At 40.7% G+C, this 15175-nt stretch overlaps 2 protein-coding genes across 4 annotated transcripts; one reads left to right on the top strand and one right to left on the bottom strand.

Moving 5' to 3' along the window:
- Positions 1 to 1602: 1602 nt before the first annotated feature.
- On the bottom strand, positions 1603 to 9930 carry apip (APAF1 interacting protein). Of its 3 annotated transcripts, none has more exons than XM_011609897.2 (8): positions 6999 to 7200; positions 5596 to 5661; positions 5333 to 5433; positions 3833 to 3881; positions 3628 to 3745; positions 3029 to 3164; positions 2244 to 2411; positions 1603 to 2141 (listed from the first exon to the last, which is right to left on the bottom strand). In XM_011609897.2, the coding sequence occupies exons 2-8, from the start codon at positions 5659 to 5661 to the stop codon at positions 2042 to 2044; spliced, it is 738 nt and encodes a 245-aa protein (XP_011608199.1). In that variant the 5' UTR covers positions 6999 to 7200; the 3' UTR covers positions 1603 to 2041. The 3 variants fall into 3 exon arrangements, with proteins under 3 accessions (XP_011608199.1, XP_029702635.1, XP_029702636.1); XM_029846775.1 differs by lacking the exon at positions 6999 to 7200 and adding an exon at positions 9907 to 9930 and having other exon boundaries at positions 1643 to 2141; XM_029846776.1 differs by lacking the exon at positions 6999 to 7200 and adding an exon at positions 6804 to 6950 and having other exon boundaries at positions 1643 to 2141.
- Positions 9931 to 10546: 616 nt separating this feature from the next.
- On the top strand, positions 10547 to 14484 carry LOC101069615 (uncharacterized). Its single transcript, XM_011609892.2, has 5 exons — positions 10547 to 10697; positions 12300 to 13283; positions 13362 to 13421; positions 13507 to 13585; positions 13678 to 14484. Exons 1-5 carry the CDS (start codon positions 10601 to 10603, stop codon positions 13859 to 13861), a joined length of 1404 nt encoding a protein of 467 aa, XP_011608194.2. The 5' UTR covers positions 10547 to 10600; the 3' UTR covers positions 13862 to 14484.
- Positions 14485 to 15175: the final 691 nt, after the last annotated feature.

The raw sequence follows: 15175 nt of genomic DNA, 5'->3' as shown, positions 1-15175 counted from the left end.
GTGCGCCGGGCTACAGTGGTGGTGCTGTTGTTCCACTGCAATCACTTTGCCTCCTATTGTCCAACTGGAGTTTGCAGTTTTATCCTAGTTCCTTTGGGACAATAGATTTTGTTTTCTGTGTCAACTCCTGACTTCCACCGCTCAGTTTGTGCGTAACTAAGTTCGGCTCAAACACATCAGAGTACCTGCATGTCACTGCTAATAAAATATACCGTTGGTTGGCTCACCACATGGCTCCTAGCAAAGCCAAAAATCCAAAATGCATTTACACTTTATCCAATATCCAACAGAAATATGGTACAATGAGTGCCTCTGACACTGGTGCCTAATATTTTGATGGGTTTCAGAAGCATCGCTACAGAATTGGAGCCCATATACTGATTGAAAAGGGAGATGGGGAAGCATCGTAGTGTGATGCTCTTCTTAGTGCCGATAATGTGGTCCTAAAGAGGAAAGAGGCCCGCTAATAGCTGCAGTGATGAAGGAAGAGAGGATCAAAAGTGTTTTTTGTATTATTATCAGTAGTAGTATACACAGCATGCTGCCTAAATAGAACAGAAGTTTGAGAGGAAAAATAAAATCAGATTTTTTTTTTTTTGATGAAGCGCAAATGGAAAATAAAAAACACGAGAAAGGGGCTTGAGCATCTTCTGATGCAACAGGGCTTTTAACAAGGGGATACAGTATGTGTTGGGAATCTATGGCAGAGCTGCACCCTGTGACTAGTCATATTTTCACAACCTGGATGGTTGCACTCCCTATTCACACCCTCCTCAGTTATCACCCCCCCCCCAACCACCACAATCCCCACCTTTTTTTTTTTTAACAGAGCACATGCAGAACACTTTATTAATGTGTCTCATTACAACGCTAAAGTGTCGGAAGTGTTGCTCCATAATTAACTATGTGATTCAGGTGGGAAATGTGCCTCCAGATGAAGCGAGTAAACGCGAGCTCCTCTGAGCCACCGCAGCTTTGGCAATGCGCTGGCATCGCCGTAGTTCACGATTGTGGAAGTTAGAGGCCTCGTGACAGACTTTGCAGAATGTCTGCCTGCTGAGAAATTCGGTCTAAAAAGGGGAGAAACTGCAAGCGTGGAAAGTCCACACTTCATATTTAATTCTGAATGCTGCTTATCTAGCTGGCAGGTTATAAATATTAATAAAATTTTTCCAAGGCAGGGAAATTGGATTAAATACCTTGAGCCTAATATCCTTTGACTGTTATGGTGGTAGTAGTGTTAGATTTCTTTAGCAAGCCAGTTAACAGGAAAACCTCATTAATCATAACAAAGAAGATCTTGGCAGTGTTAGTGCAGCATGGAAAAAATATCTTTCTCTTTTTACGCTGGCCTGCAGCGTATTTGACAGTGCTCCCTCATGAAACAGCGGTGGAGGCAGCAGAGTTTGTCTAAAGGAAAATAACAAAACAAACTTGTGCGTTCGTGAGAAACGAGCACGTTGAAAATGATGCGTTGGAAGGATGACTGGGGATGGCGGCGGAGGTCCTCAAGCATCTTGACAGAAGCTCATCTTGGTATTGACCAGATGACCATGGCATTTACATTTAGCCGTAAAGATAAACACCAAAAGAGATTCAAGCTCACGCTGTTATAAACTTTATTCCAACTTGGTAGAAGACATTTAAATCCATTTATCCTGCAAATCATTTAAATTCCACTTGTAAATCCATGTTATTGATCGAAAGGCAGAGTTAAAGGTCAAGTGAAATACACAGTGTGCTCATGTGTAACTTCACAAAGGCCCTGATTTCACTGCACTCAAACATCGAATCAGAAAAGCTTTTGAAACCCAGGACCATGATCCGACAGCTGCTCACTCTCGAGCTGTCCCATAATGCTTTGCTTCCAGATCACAGGCATTCAATCTCCTTTAACATCAAATCGACCCTCACCGTCATCATTCGACAAATCTGGAGCAGAACGGACTGAAAGGGAAATAATTACAATTTGCTCTGCTGATTGAACTCCACTGACCTTTCTGCAATAAAGGTCTCTTAAGAAAGCAGCAGTGAGTGAATGTCAAACAATTCCCTTTTCTTCTGTTGGGAGGGCTGAAGGGTCCAGTCCACACTGCTTCATCTGGACAGCGATGTCGAAGAGGTAGTCGTAGCACTCGCACCTGCAAATTGGAGAAATGGCCAAAAATAAATTGAATCTATTGCTTTTCTAAGTAATTCTGGGAATATGAAAAGGTTAATTCTGGCAGACACAAAGTGCTCACATTGTCTTAGCTTTTTCCCATGACTCCCCCCAGACGTAGACGCCGTGGCGACGGACCAGGACAGCACATGAATCTGGATATTCCTCCATTGCCCGAGCCATCCGGTCCTTTAAGTCCTTCTCCTCAGGGGTATTTTCAATAATGGGCACAACAAGAGTGTCGTCGTAACTGGAAAAACACAAGAGAGCAGGTTAGCTACTGACATCAGAGCTGTCAGCGGGACGCACAGACAGACACAGACAGATCTCCTGTTTCTGTACAACCGCTGAGGCCAAATCAAATATCTCAACATCACGCCCTTTTCTGACATTTGGAGAGGAAAAGATTAATTCCTAAATAATGGAAGATGATGATTCGTTACAGCCTCCACCACGGTTCTGATCAGAAGAGATTCAAACCGCTGCCAAGATTCTCACCTGTTTTCTTCTGCCTGATGAGTAATGAGCACATGGTCAAAGATCTGAGCTGTTAAAGTTGCCATCTGGCTTTTGCTGTGGATGCTAAATATGAATTTTACAAATCAAAGGAGCGCATCATTCATACACCTCAGATCAAACCAAAGAAGCTGTCTTTGATACTGAAACAATCCAAAGAATAAAATCCATATTGAGGTAAAATAACAGGTTCTGATCTTTGAAAATGATGGATTTAGTCGGATATGCGGTTTTGTTGGGGTCGGGCTTGATGGCGCCACGGATTTGTCTGCCTGAGCGAATGCCAGACTTTTCCATAACCACACCTACGGGCTCTTGGACCTCGCTAATCCTCACTGCTTGATTACATACCGATAGTTGATGCCTGAGGAGCCCTTACGAATCCCCTTGATCATCTCCTGGTGCGTTATTCTGAATTCCTTGCCAGGATACAGCAGAGTTGCCATGACAGCAGCCTTGGAGTGGGTGTGTATAACCGCCTGTGCCCCTACATTTTAACAAAGATTACGTTCAGATATCACTAACCGATCTGCTTTTAGATGCAGAACAAGGGGAAAAAGTAGGGAGGGGGCATTGATTTACTCATCATTCCATCGAATGATGCACGTATAATTTCAATGCATTCAGTCAGTAAATTCATATTCAGCCACCACATCTTTTTTTTTTTTTTTTTTTTAAAGGAAAGACTTTAGATTTAATAGATTTAACAATTTAGTTTCCATAGAAACAGCCTCATGCATGTGAGTGCAACATTCAGGCATCTGCAGCCTTTTGTTCCCCCCAATTTCATCCGACCTTTCAATTACTCTTTTTTTGTTACAAACATTTCTCCTTATTTTCTTCTTTGGGCGGAGCGCTGAGAGACCCCAGACAACAGAAAATGAGCACATCACTGACTTCTTTAAAAACATAATTGGTGGTGTGCATCTGAATGCCTTAAAATAACTCACCCCTCATTGTGTAGGCATTCATAAAGAGCGGCGTGCACTGGCTCTTCTTTAACTTCTTCCAGGCAGGTGGACAGCTGATGTCTCTCTCATCCACATCGCACACAAACATGTCTTCTGGCTGATGAATGCAAACAATAGAACAGAAGAAACTAGATAATGCGTTAGAAAACATTCATTTTCAGCTGCTTTGGATCGGATGACTGACCTGTATTCTCTCTTTCTGGACACCTGATGGTGCAATATAGATCTGCTCCCTGAGGTTCACAGAAAATAGAAGTCTCTTAGAATATACAATGACAGGGAAGTAGTTGATAAAATGATTTAAAGGAGGTACTTTGTCATACTTAAATGGAGAGCACAGCTTTCCTCGGGGCCACACCTTTAATTACCCACAACTATATGAAAACTGCAATAATGCAGAGATGCTCTAAAGAAAAATGTGTTCCACAGTTGTGAGAAAGCGTGTTTATCTTTTCAATAAAAACAAACTACATAAAAAGAAGAATAACCCTTTGTACTAAATTTGGTGTAAGTAATTGCCCAAAAGAAACAGAATCGTCCTAAATGGCCACTTCAGTTTAACGCGACGCAAATTTCCTGTTGTATTTAAATACTGAGGAGCCTCTGGGCATCCCCAAATAATCTTTGCGATCATCACGTTATTGTGACAATAGGGAATCTTAACGTTTCCCTGACGAATGCGCCTGATAAAGATGTTGTGTTTATCTGCAAACAGCAGATAAAAGGGGAGGCTATTGATTATTCTGGTGTACGGTTTGGTCCGACTGCCTAAGGCTCTGAGTCATTCCATAGCAACTGAACTGTGGGAGGGAGGGGAAAAAAAACCTTCAAGACTTAAAATTCAGAGATTTGCAGCTATACTGAAAACAAAAACACGCTCAAACACCTTTATCTTCAGCAGATGTGTAGTCAACTAGCAACACAAACACCCACGACGTTAAAACGTTTAACACATCTTAAAATTGTTAATCTCATACTGAATAAATTGTGCAGGTTTTGTTTAGACAGAGTTGCTTTTTTTCTCCCTCTTTTTGCGAGATGAACATTTAATCGATACTTTGTCCGTGGGCTAGAAAATGGATGAATTTGAACAGCTTTAATTGATTAAACTATGATGTGGCCACAGAGTGTGACTGCAATTGGCCTCCATTTTTTTCCCGCTTTTATACAGTGTGAAAATAGTCATTATTCTGTCAAATACCACAGGACCACTGTGAAAAGTAATAGACTGCATGACTGGGGTTTCGAACTGCCTATTTTCTATGTGAATGTGCTGGAATAATTTAACAAGATGAAAGGGAATTTTCTTTTCAAATGTCTTAGAGGTGCAATTTTTATTCAAAATGAAATGGCGAGGTCAGTGCAGCTGTAATCGACAGGGTTTAATCTGAAGTTTCATCACCATTTTCATGCTGTCTGAAAAACTGTTCAATTCCGCATCTCAAATGTTCTCTAATGATCAAAGATATTCAGTGAAAAAGCAATAAAAGCCAACGGTCTCATGTCTGTTCTGGCAAAACTGTCGGCATTTGACAGCATCTGTGCTTAAACAAAAATGAAGTTCTGATTGACTCGGAGTATCAGAATCTCAATCTAAGAACAGCAGTTTGTGGTTTATCTGCCTTTAGGTTGGGATATTTTTAAGTAGCATCTTCCCTCACAGCATTCTGATTCACACACTAACCCTCGTCTCAGACTGATTCCTCCTCCAGTCCCTGTCACCCATCCCAGCTGGTAGAAGAGTCGGCATAATTCTGGGATGAGAACCCGAGGATGCTCCTTCTCCTATTGGAAAAACAGAACATGATAATCCAATTAGATTTGCCCGACTCTAGGAGAGAGTTGATCATGTTGCTGTGCCATATTGTCCCGCTTCCCTCCCCGTTTATTGTTCCCAGTTCAGCTTCCACTCGATCAAATGCAGTTCCTGCAGTTTATCCCTCTTACCTTATTCTCTGTCACCTCTTGATTTGCATCTTGGCAACCATTGCTGCTACCGCACATCGCTGACATCTGTGGGAAAAAATAATGGATCAGGTTGAAGGACAATTCCCAGCTCCAAGACGCCGTCTGGGGAACCGTTGATCCGCCATCGATTTAGATGTCCTAGCAGATGTGCTTATTCCAGAGAAATCTGTCAGCATTTTACTTCCCTGTTTTGAAATACTGGTAACACAAAAAAAATAAAGGTGGACTGATTTATTGTTCCTGCTAATTCCCATCCTTCCCTGGCACACTGATCGTTTCTTTAGTTTAGATGGACGGGCAGATGTGCAACTCTCACAGGTGACTACTGATGCAAGTGCAAATAATAGCAATATTCATATGGTGGAAAGAAATTAGAAAAGAGGTAAAAATATATCTGTATTTTGATAATCTGGAAAACAGGACAAGTAGAGAGTAGTTTAAAGATACCAAACAGACCTTAACTGTTTTAAATTATTGCAGGAACAAATGTCGCCCAGGTTTTATCCTGCTTCCTTCATTGCATCACTAACGCTGCAACAGAAACAGCCCTAAGCCACCAACAATCAATGGTTCCTTTGTTTTTCGCAGCAAAAAGCCAACAATGATCTTAGTTTTAACCAGGAAGTGATTAATCTAATTCATTAGTTGGATTGTCTCTCAGAACAACAAATCCACCCCATGACTCGTTTTCGAACAGGCAAGATATTTTTTTCCATGATGGCGCCAAGGCAAAGACGAATACAAAAAGATCATGGAATTGATAGAGGACGTGGAGTTTCATAGGCTGATCTAGCACATTGGGCCCGTTACATTGTGCTGAGTAGACAAATGTTCGCAGATGCTGATTATACATTAAGTGAGGGATTAAGTTATGTCACATATTTTCAATTTCATTCTATAATGTGCATTGCTGGAATGTCAATGCTAAATAAATATTTTCCTGATTTTGTAATTGATTTATTCTTTGGTGTCATTTCAGATACCTGGGTTTGACCTGTGCCACTGTGTGTCGCAATAATATTTTGCAACTGCTTACCTGGCACTCAACCTATGCCTGCATGTGAGCTATTCTGTCAAAGATCAATATTTTTACACCGTCTTTCAATTCTACGTGGCTCAAACAATAATTGTTCGCAATAATATGTCAAAAAGATATATGGAAATGTATCAGACAAAGTTAGTCTTACCCATGCGAACAGTATAACTAAATGCAAACTTTAGCTTTTGACGTCAGATACCATAACACGACAGCTTAAGTTTTACGCATTACGCTTCTATAATACTGAAAAAAATGATCGAATAAATCGTGAGTACATGCGTCAGTCACCATGATGCATCGAGCTATGACGCAAGGCCACACATAGAAAACCATAAATGCTCACCGTCTTCAAATGTTGTCAAGTTACGAAATGCAGCGCTTCGCTCCGCTTTCAGTCGCACGATCTACGTCATCAGCGCGCGACAAACATGCGCCGTTCATAAAATACACAAAATACAAGATTGTCGTTTACTGTTGTGAAAATCAACAGTATAAGATTGTTTGTTTGTTTGTTTGTTTGTTTTTTACGCTTCAGACTCCATCGTTAATAGTCCGCCGACTTGCGTGCGTCATTCGGGGCACCTGGCCAAGGTGTGACGTAAATGCGGGTTGGGCTGGCTGATTGTCTCATGAATAAAGGGTTGAATACGTGCTGAACTGGCTGGGGTGGGGAGGAACTTCACTCCTACATAATAAGTGTTTGGCAGTACATCTTATACCATTGCTTCTTTTTACTGGTGGTTGTTCCTGTTTTCTTTTCAAATAGCTTCTTCAAACCACATTATTTCTGTGCAAATTGTGGCTGTTTGTATACTAAAAATGGGTTCCCTCTTAAATTTCACAGGTACAATCATTTGTACCTAGTTTATCCAACTTTTGAAAATTGCCAAAAAGGCTCTGCAAAGCTTTACATTTGGCTGTAAGGTAAGTTCTGCCGCTAAAAACGCTCCCAAAGCCAAAGAAGAGCCACACTAATGTACAAATTTAATATTTCTTGTTCTTCATTGACCTAAAAGATACATTTTTTAAAACCAAATATTGCACATAATTTATTCTAAAAATCTGAAGTTTATAAGCACTTTGTTATTTAGTTATTATCAATATATTTTTATTACCTGCTTAATGCAAGTCAAACAGCAGAATCATCTGAAGCCATTCGGCTTTTAAAAGGCAATTTTTAAAAAAGTGCACCTTCCTGTCACCCTAATTATACTCTCCTTATATGGGATTCTAATTTAATTTTCAAATTCATTCTAAATTTCTTGAATTGACCTTTGGAGCCTTACATGATCTAGCACCTGAGTATATGAAGAGCCCTCTCCATTTACATCCATCAAGGCTCTCAGGTCATCCAATCCTTGGAGCATTGTAGTACTTGTTCTTTATGTAATTGTGTTGCCCTTTTTACTACTTTTTTGTTAAAATAGTATATTTTTACAGCGCAGAATTAATGCGGGATAATTCTGAGTAAAATTGTATAAAAGATATGAAAAACACAAGCATTAATGAATTTGGCTCATGTATCTGCTTATTAAGAATAAGAATAATTATTTACATTTGCATTTGCATCTCTAACATAATGAATACTTGAATGGAACATTGTGAGCTGTTGAATTATATCCATCAATGTGAATTTGTACACACTAAAAGTAGATTTGTACTGTTAATATCTAAACAATGACATGGGATCCGCAACACCTGAATGGTTCTGAAGGACAGTTTGAAGATGTTAACCAGAAACTTTAGTAGCAATTCAACAATAAATGTAGGCAGATGTTGTTAATCATGTTTTGATAGGAGAATTTGTCCTATTTTGCAACTCCATTCTTGCTAAAGCTATCATGATGCCACCATGGGCGGTGCGGAACTGTCTGAAAATGAATGAAAAGTCATATTTCTCTGTCAATAGAAGATTAATCTTGTGAGGTGAAACAAGGAGTGCTCTGGCAGCCCACTCAGCAACTATTTTCTGTTAATCGGATACAGGAATGTGCCTACTAGAAGTGAGTCACAGAGAGCCTTTTGAGAGTATAAAAGGTCCAAAATTTGTGAACATAAAGTGTGTCAGATATCTAAATAAATAGATAGTTTATTGGTTCAATCACTGGAGTCCACAGAACTCACATATTTAGGGAACACTGTTCCCTTGATGCTTCATTACTTGTTTTTTCAGTGTTTCTGGTCAGATGATCCAAGTGACCTACTTCTGATAAAAATATTGAGCGAACCAGACGTTTACAGCAGAGCTCCGTCTGCGACAGAGAACCTCAAGATGAGCCCTGAACTTAATGTAAAGCCACTGTAAATATTGGATCAGATCAGTGTTTGTGGTCCATTCAAGCACCAACCGTCTAGCAGCAGCATGATTGGTTGTTTGTAGGCGGCTCTGCTTGTGAAGCTAAAAGCATTAACAATAATCGCGACAAGCTCGCCACAAAATGACAGTTTGCCCATCATTGAGAAACAATTGCAGGATGATGAAACACAGTTTCAAGGCGACCCGCCTTTTAACCCCAACAGCAGCTTTTTACCCCTCAATTAAATCTGACATTTCAACACAGAGAATACTTAATATTTCATAGATCCTAACAACACTTGAATTAAGAACAATCACGGTGGCACTAAAAATGATGCAGGTTGATATCGTCGTATAAAAAACAGATATAAAATCTGAGGCTTTCTGATTTAAATATGTTTTAATAATGGACTTTACTGAGTTGGTTGGCCTGGGTTTCTCCATCAGACTGCTGTGGAGCCTCAGGGACATGATGTAAATCCCCCATCTTCATGAGTTCTCAGCTGGACTACTGCAACAATCCACAGATCCCTGCTCCAACCTTCATGGGTTCATGTGATAACTTTTCTAATTCACAACCACCCCCTTACCGTCAAGCAACCTAATCATGAAATTAGAAATTAGTTTATTGGGTTCCTTTAACTGCTGGACCTTGAACACAACTGACGCATTCGGAGTTTTAAATAATTTCTTTTTGATTTTGCTCATGCTGTGTCTTGTCTTAACTTCAATATTATTTCAGAAAAAGAAAATATTGATATAATATAAGAAAAAGAATAATATAAGAAAATTTGGGTCCACTTTTGTTTGATGTCTTTTTTTCCCCCCATCAAATGTACTTGAGAAATTGTACAATAAGATTCTAGAGAGCTTCAAATGTGACACTTTCCTGGGTGTATCCTGCAAGACTAGACACATGCACTCCCACACAGTAACTACAATATCCAAAACTCACCGTCGCACATATTTGAGAGCAGGTTAACGTCTGGAGAGTCCCAACAGCCAGTCTGGGTCATTTCAGCCTGAGAGACAGAAATTATGAGGAAGTTATATAAACAGAGATTTGTTTCATTGACAAGGAAGTGATTTAGTTTGTCTCTTCCCGCTCCTCTAGGTGTTTCCCCAGCTTTTTTTTATTGTTTCATATCAAGTCCTATGGAATGAAATGTTCAAAGTTAACACATCTTCTCTTTTGTTGGGTGATATTTCAGCAAAAATCAAAATTACTACAATCAGCATTCAACAGGTCATTCATTAATTTGACAGACAAGGAGGAGACTGCTGTGTTCATGAATTTACAGCAACAAGCTTTCAGTACAGCGCAGATATTTCTGAGGATACAAAATTTAAACATTTAACCACATTAACGTTAAAAAAAACCCTAAAAAAGCAGTCAGTTATTTCTGAAAAAAGGCTTGGGTTTTTTGGTATTCTTTAACTGAATCTGAGAAAGGATAGTGAAGAAATTCGTGAGAAAGCATGTGAGGCAGAAGGTGTGTTCACAGGTGTGCCAGCCCTCTTGTGTGTGTGTGGGTGTGTGTGTGTCACCTGCCATTGTTGGCGAGATGAACCTGCAGCGGAGTATAAAAGGCATGTTGTGATTCACCCACGTCAGTTTGTCAGTTAACTGCCAGTTTGCGTCTACACCTATGGCTCCATCACAGATTTCTCCTCCAAAAGTGGGGACTTTTCCCTTTTGGGCAATCGTCGGGCTTCTTGCGGTCGTCCACTCAGCATATTCTAACAGTAAGTGAAAATCTATTGACCTTAATTAACTGGTTTTCCACAGTAGATTTCCCCCAATCCAATCGGCTTTAAACTGAATCCAAATACAATTTTGTTTTTTTTCTTCTGCTCATGCCAGATATTCACAGGTCATTGAAATTCATTTTTAGGGTGCCCAGGAGGTCAAAGTCAGCAGTTTTTCACCCTGACATATGCAGTAATTCCTTTTTACAAACCCCAAAAAAGTGTAATGATTCTCTCGGTGTCCTTTTACTTACCCCTTGAGTCAGCACTTACCTAAGATGCTCTTTATGTTCCCAGCTTAACTATTTCTGCAAGAATACCAGAGTAGTATTTCATTACCAGGACACAGGTTTCACCTCCAGATTACACAGAGATCTTTGTAAAATGTCCTAGCTGCTTCAGGAGGAACCTTAATGTGAATTTCTTGTGTAAAGTGAAACCAAAAAGCTGTTACACAAGACCAAAGAACAACAGGGCTCAACGTGACTGGGCAGAATTGGAAAGTGAAGATGTGTAATTTGATTCGTGGGCTTATCAATGCTCCTTTTAATTTTTTTTCTCTTTAAATGTGAGGCCGTAAAAGGATGAGAGAGGTTTTTCATTATCATTGAACCAGGGGTGTTGAGACAGGTGGCACACACCAAAAGCCTCTATAATACTGTTGTAAATTAGGATTTGAACCAGTTAGAGTTAAGGAATCAACCATGAATTGGTAGTTGACCCCAGCATTTAACCAGCACCTGAGACTATTTCATGTTGAGTACAGGATAGAGGCATAAGAGAAAATAAAGGCCCTCGTGTCTGGTCACCCAGAGGCCGCAGAGTTAACTTTGTGTCTGTATCAATACACTTTTTATATGTCACTGCTGCTTTGCTTCCTTGTCCCAAACAAGAGGAAGAAGAAATATCTGCTTATATCCTGTTACAGCAGCGCACATTCATGTGCGTGAACCTATGAGCGGGAACTTGATTCCCTCTTTTTCCGCCATCAAACATCCCGATACGCTCCCTTTTTATAAGCTACCTCATCATCTATCTAATTGACCTAAGACTTTGGGGATCAATACTGCATCCAACCAAAAGAGGACTCCTCGTGTCATCCATCTTTTCACGTGTTATTTAGTCTAAACATGCACAGCTTTGATGAGGAAAATATTTGTTCCGAGTACCAGGACAGCAGAGAAACAATTTTGGTTGTAGCATGACCTGATTTGGTTCTTTTTTATTTCCTCTGTTGTAACGACGCAAAAACAAACGGTGGCTTCCACCCAGGGAAACTGCCCAAATAAGTCATTCTTCATTCTGTGTTACTGGGTGTGTCACAATGGGTTCAGCGCTTGTTGAAACTGTTGCTTTGATGAGGCAGCGCCATTGTTATTGGGCCACTCACAGATGATTACTCATCCAGGTTAATCATTATTGTTGCATCATCGTACTAAACCACAATTCAAGTTTGTACAAGATTTTAGGGTCATGTGTACATAGGCCTGTGTGAGGGAAAGAGGGAGAAGGAGGTGCACTCCTTTGTTCTCATGCAAGGGCTGCAAAGTAAACACTCTGAGGTGACCTGTCGGATTTTTCCATCTCTCTTTGTCCCAGTTGTGGTGCAGGAGGAAGTTTACCGAGAGGCCGTGACAGACGGATACATTATTGATAATGTCTATCTTAATTCGTTCACAACTGAGTCCTCTAAGATACCCGATGCGGTTCATGCATCCCAGTCACCGACCCCAGAAGAAACTGATGTAACTGAGGCAAGCGGGGACACCAGTGATGAGGCTGAGATATCTGTTGTCCTCCAGTACGGAGGCAAGTCCACAAACGCATCCCTGAGTGCCTGGAGTACACAGCAGCCGTCCTTAGAGTCCAAGGAAAGCGACTTGATGGAGGGATCTGGAGACACCACCAACACGTCCATCTTCCTCCAGCATGGACGTAAACCCCATCTATCCACAACTACCAGTGTTTCGCCTGCCCGGAGTACGCAAGAGTCCAAAGAAAACGACCTATTGGAGGGAAGTGGGGACATGACCGATGTCTTCAACTTCCTCCAGAATGGAAGTGAACCTGATGTTTCCGCAACTACGAGTGTTGCGCCTGCCTGGAGTACACAAGAGTCCAAAGAAAACAACCTATTGGAGGGAAGCGGGGACATGACCGATGTCTTGAACTTCCTCCAGAATGGAAGTGAACCTGATGTTTCCGCAACTACGAGTGTTGCACCTGCCTGGAGTACACAAGAGCCAGAGTCCAAAGAAAGTGACTCATCAGAGGGAAGTGCAGACACCACGGATTCCTCCATCTTTTCCCAGCATGGACATAGACATGATGTATCCACAACTGTGAGCATCACCCACACTCAGAGCCCCTCTGCAGCTGTGTTGCCAGGAGACACCGATTACTCTAGCTCGGGAGATACGTGGTCTAGTGATGGTGAGATAATTCATGCTACTACAAGCTCCCGTATGAGTGGCTCCTACACAGAAGAGAACGCAGCCTCCTCAACCCACAGGCCTGCTCTAAACGGAGAAATAGTTCAACCACAGATGAACCGGAATGCAAATCATAGGAGTGTACATGCAGGTAAACCAAAATGAACCCAATCATGACGACAACTACTCCTTTTCTTTTGTCCTTATTTAGTATGGTTTTTGTTTCCAGTTAAAGAACATCAGAAAGATGGGACCGCATCCCTGCCCAATGTGGGAAACTCAACACCAGGTTTGTGCAGGAAATGAATACATTTCTTAATGAATGAGCTCTCATTTAAGACCTAATTTGGACTCCCTTTTTCTCATTTTTGCAGGCTGGATCATCATCCTCGCTTTTATTGTTGGTGTTGCTGCACTATTAATGGTCTGCATTGCCATCGCTACCCGAGACAAGTGAGATCTAAATATCATTAATGTACAATACTATTGCTTATTGCATTTGTAAGTATATAAATAAAATTCTCACATTATCCTCCACTGCATAGGTGGAATGCTCCAAGCAAAGCCTTCAGTCCCGACTCAGAGAGCAAAATGAAGTCCATAAATCAGCAGAGGGATGTAGAGATGGAGACCTTCCTGCACAAAGACCAGCCGAGGGAAAATGGGCGGGTGACGGAGTACACAGTCATTCCCCTTGATGAGCTCCCAGAGAAATATTCATCAGACTGAGGATTGGAATCAGACCCAGAGAGGACTGCCAGTTGTTACAAGGACAAACAGCCTTAGTGGACTTTTGCACTCCGTAATGCTTCTTTTTCCACTTTGTTTCCTACATTACCTATTTTTGTAATCTTCACACTAACAATGGTCAGTGTATTTATTGTTTCAACAGTACTTATTAACTGTAGCCACGAGACAAAATCCAAAAAAATGTCATCAATTTCATAGCAGTAAAAGAAAACTGTAATATTGTATTTCCTCTTTTACCATTGTAAATAATGACAGTTTATTACATTAGTGAGTGTAGTGTGATAGAATTAATTTCAAATGTCTTTTTATAAAGTTGGTTCGGAAGACTGTGTTTTGAAATGTAACTTATATTAAGCCGTTCCGTTTCCCACACATTCACCGCGGAAACTGCGAGATGTGCGCCGCTCAGCCCACCACTCATTAGCGTCTCCCTCTGCAACCTACACAGCACTTAAGTTGCTAAACACGCACTTATTCAATGTTTAACACCACATCACCTCGACCTGTCTTGGAGAAATAAACACAACAGCAGCATCGCCATAAATGTTTATTCATGTCATTTTGTATACACACACAAGTATTAAAACCTTTACACACTTTCAGTCTGTTTCCTGACAAATCATTTTGCACTCGTCTTTGAAGCACAAGTGAAGCCAATCCTGCTTATTTTGCCTCACAGTTTGTGTCCAACATTGTGAAAATTACACATTTCCAGACTGATATACATACAGAATCCAAAATAATGATAGAAAATAGTTTTTTTTTAATTATCTAAAGATTAAACGGTTTCACATAAAAAATCCTTGCTACACTCGGGCAACTATAGATGCATTCCTATATAATCAAGGCTCAGTAACAACTGCAATATGGGAAAGTGATGGGAAGTGATTTTTCACAGAAATCGTTGGTATGGTGGTAATTGCAGAGGAAGGAAGTCTCCTCTAGTGCTGGCACAGCCGGACACTAGATGTCAAGACATCAAGGGCTTGAGCCAAAACATGTTTTGCTGAGAACAACTTTACACACACAGCAGCTGCCAGCTCTGATGTTCAGCGCATAGAATTTAGGGAGAGGAGGGGGGGGGGGGGGTTAATAACAGTCCTCCTAAATGAGCTATAACCAGTCAATAACCATCTAACAATTGTAGAACGTGTCCACAAATGAGGGATGTTATATTTCAAGTTGCTGCATCTGGAGTCTTGGCGTAAAGATGTTCTCGCACATACCCAGGAAGAAAAAAACAAACAAAAAACAAACACATTATTTTCTTTTTAACAAGGAGGCTGTTGCTTA

This window comes from Takifugu rubripes, chromosome 13, assembly GCF_901000725.2.
Source record: "Takifugu rubripes chromosome 13, fTakRub1.2, whole genome shotgun sequence".
Taxonomy (NCBI): domain Eukaryota; kingdom Metazoa; phylum Chordata; class Actinopteri; order Tetraodontiformes; family Tetraodontidae; genus Takifugu; species Takifugu rubripes.
Note: the sequence above shows the minus strand (reverse complement) of the source record. Positions and strands in the feature narration are given on the sequence as shown.

Bases quoted from the DNA above. Each gene is read 5' to 3' on its own strand.
- apip (XM_029846775.1), bottom strand. From the start codon at position 5,661: ATGTCAGCGATGTGCGGTAGCAGCAATGGTTGCCAAGATGCAAATCAA. The intron at 5,434-5,595 runs GTAAGAGGGATA...TTTTTCCAATAG, and splicing joins AAGAGGTGACAGAGAATAAG to GAGAAGGAGCATCCTCGGGT. The intron at 3,746-3,832 runs GTCAGTCATCCG...TGCATTCATCAG, and splicing joins TCCAGAAAGAGAGAATACAG to CCAGAAGACATGTTTGTGTG.
- LOC101069615 (XM_011609892.2), top strand. From the start codon at position 10,601: ATGGCTCCATCACAGATTTCTCCTCCAAAAGTGGGGACTTTTCCCTTT. The intron at 13,422-13,506 runs GTTTGTGCAGGA...TCATTTTTGCAG, and splicing joins TGTGGGAAACTCAACACCAG to GCTGGATCATCATCCTCGCT. The intron at 13,586-13,677 runs GTGAGATCTAAA...TCCACTGCATAG, and splicing joins GCCATCGCTACCCGAGACAA to GTGGAATGCTCCAAGCAAAG.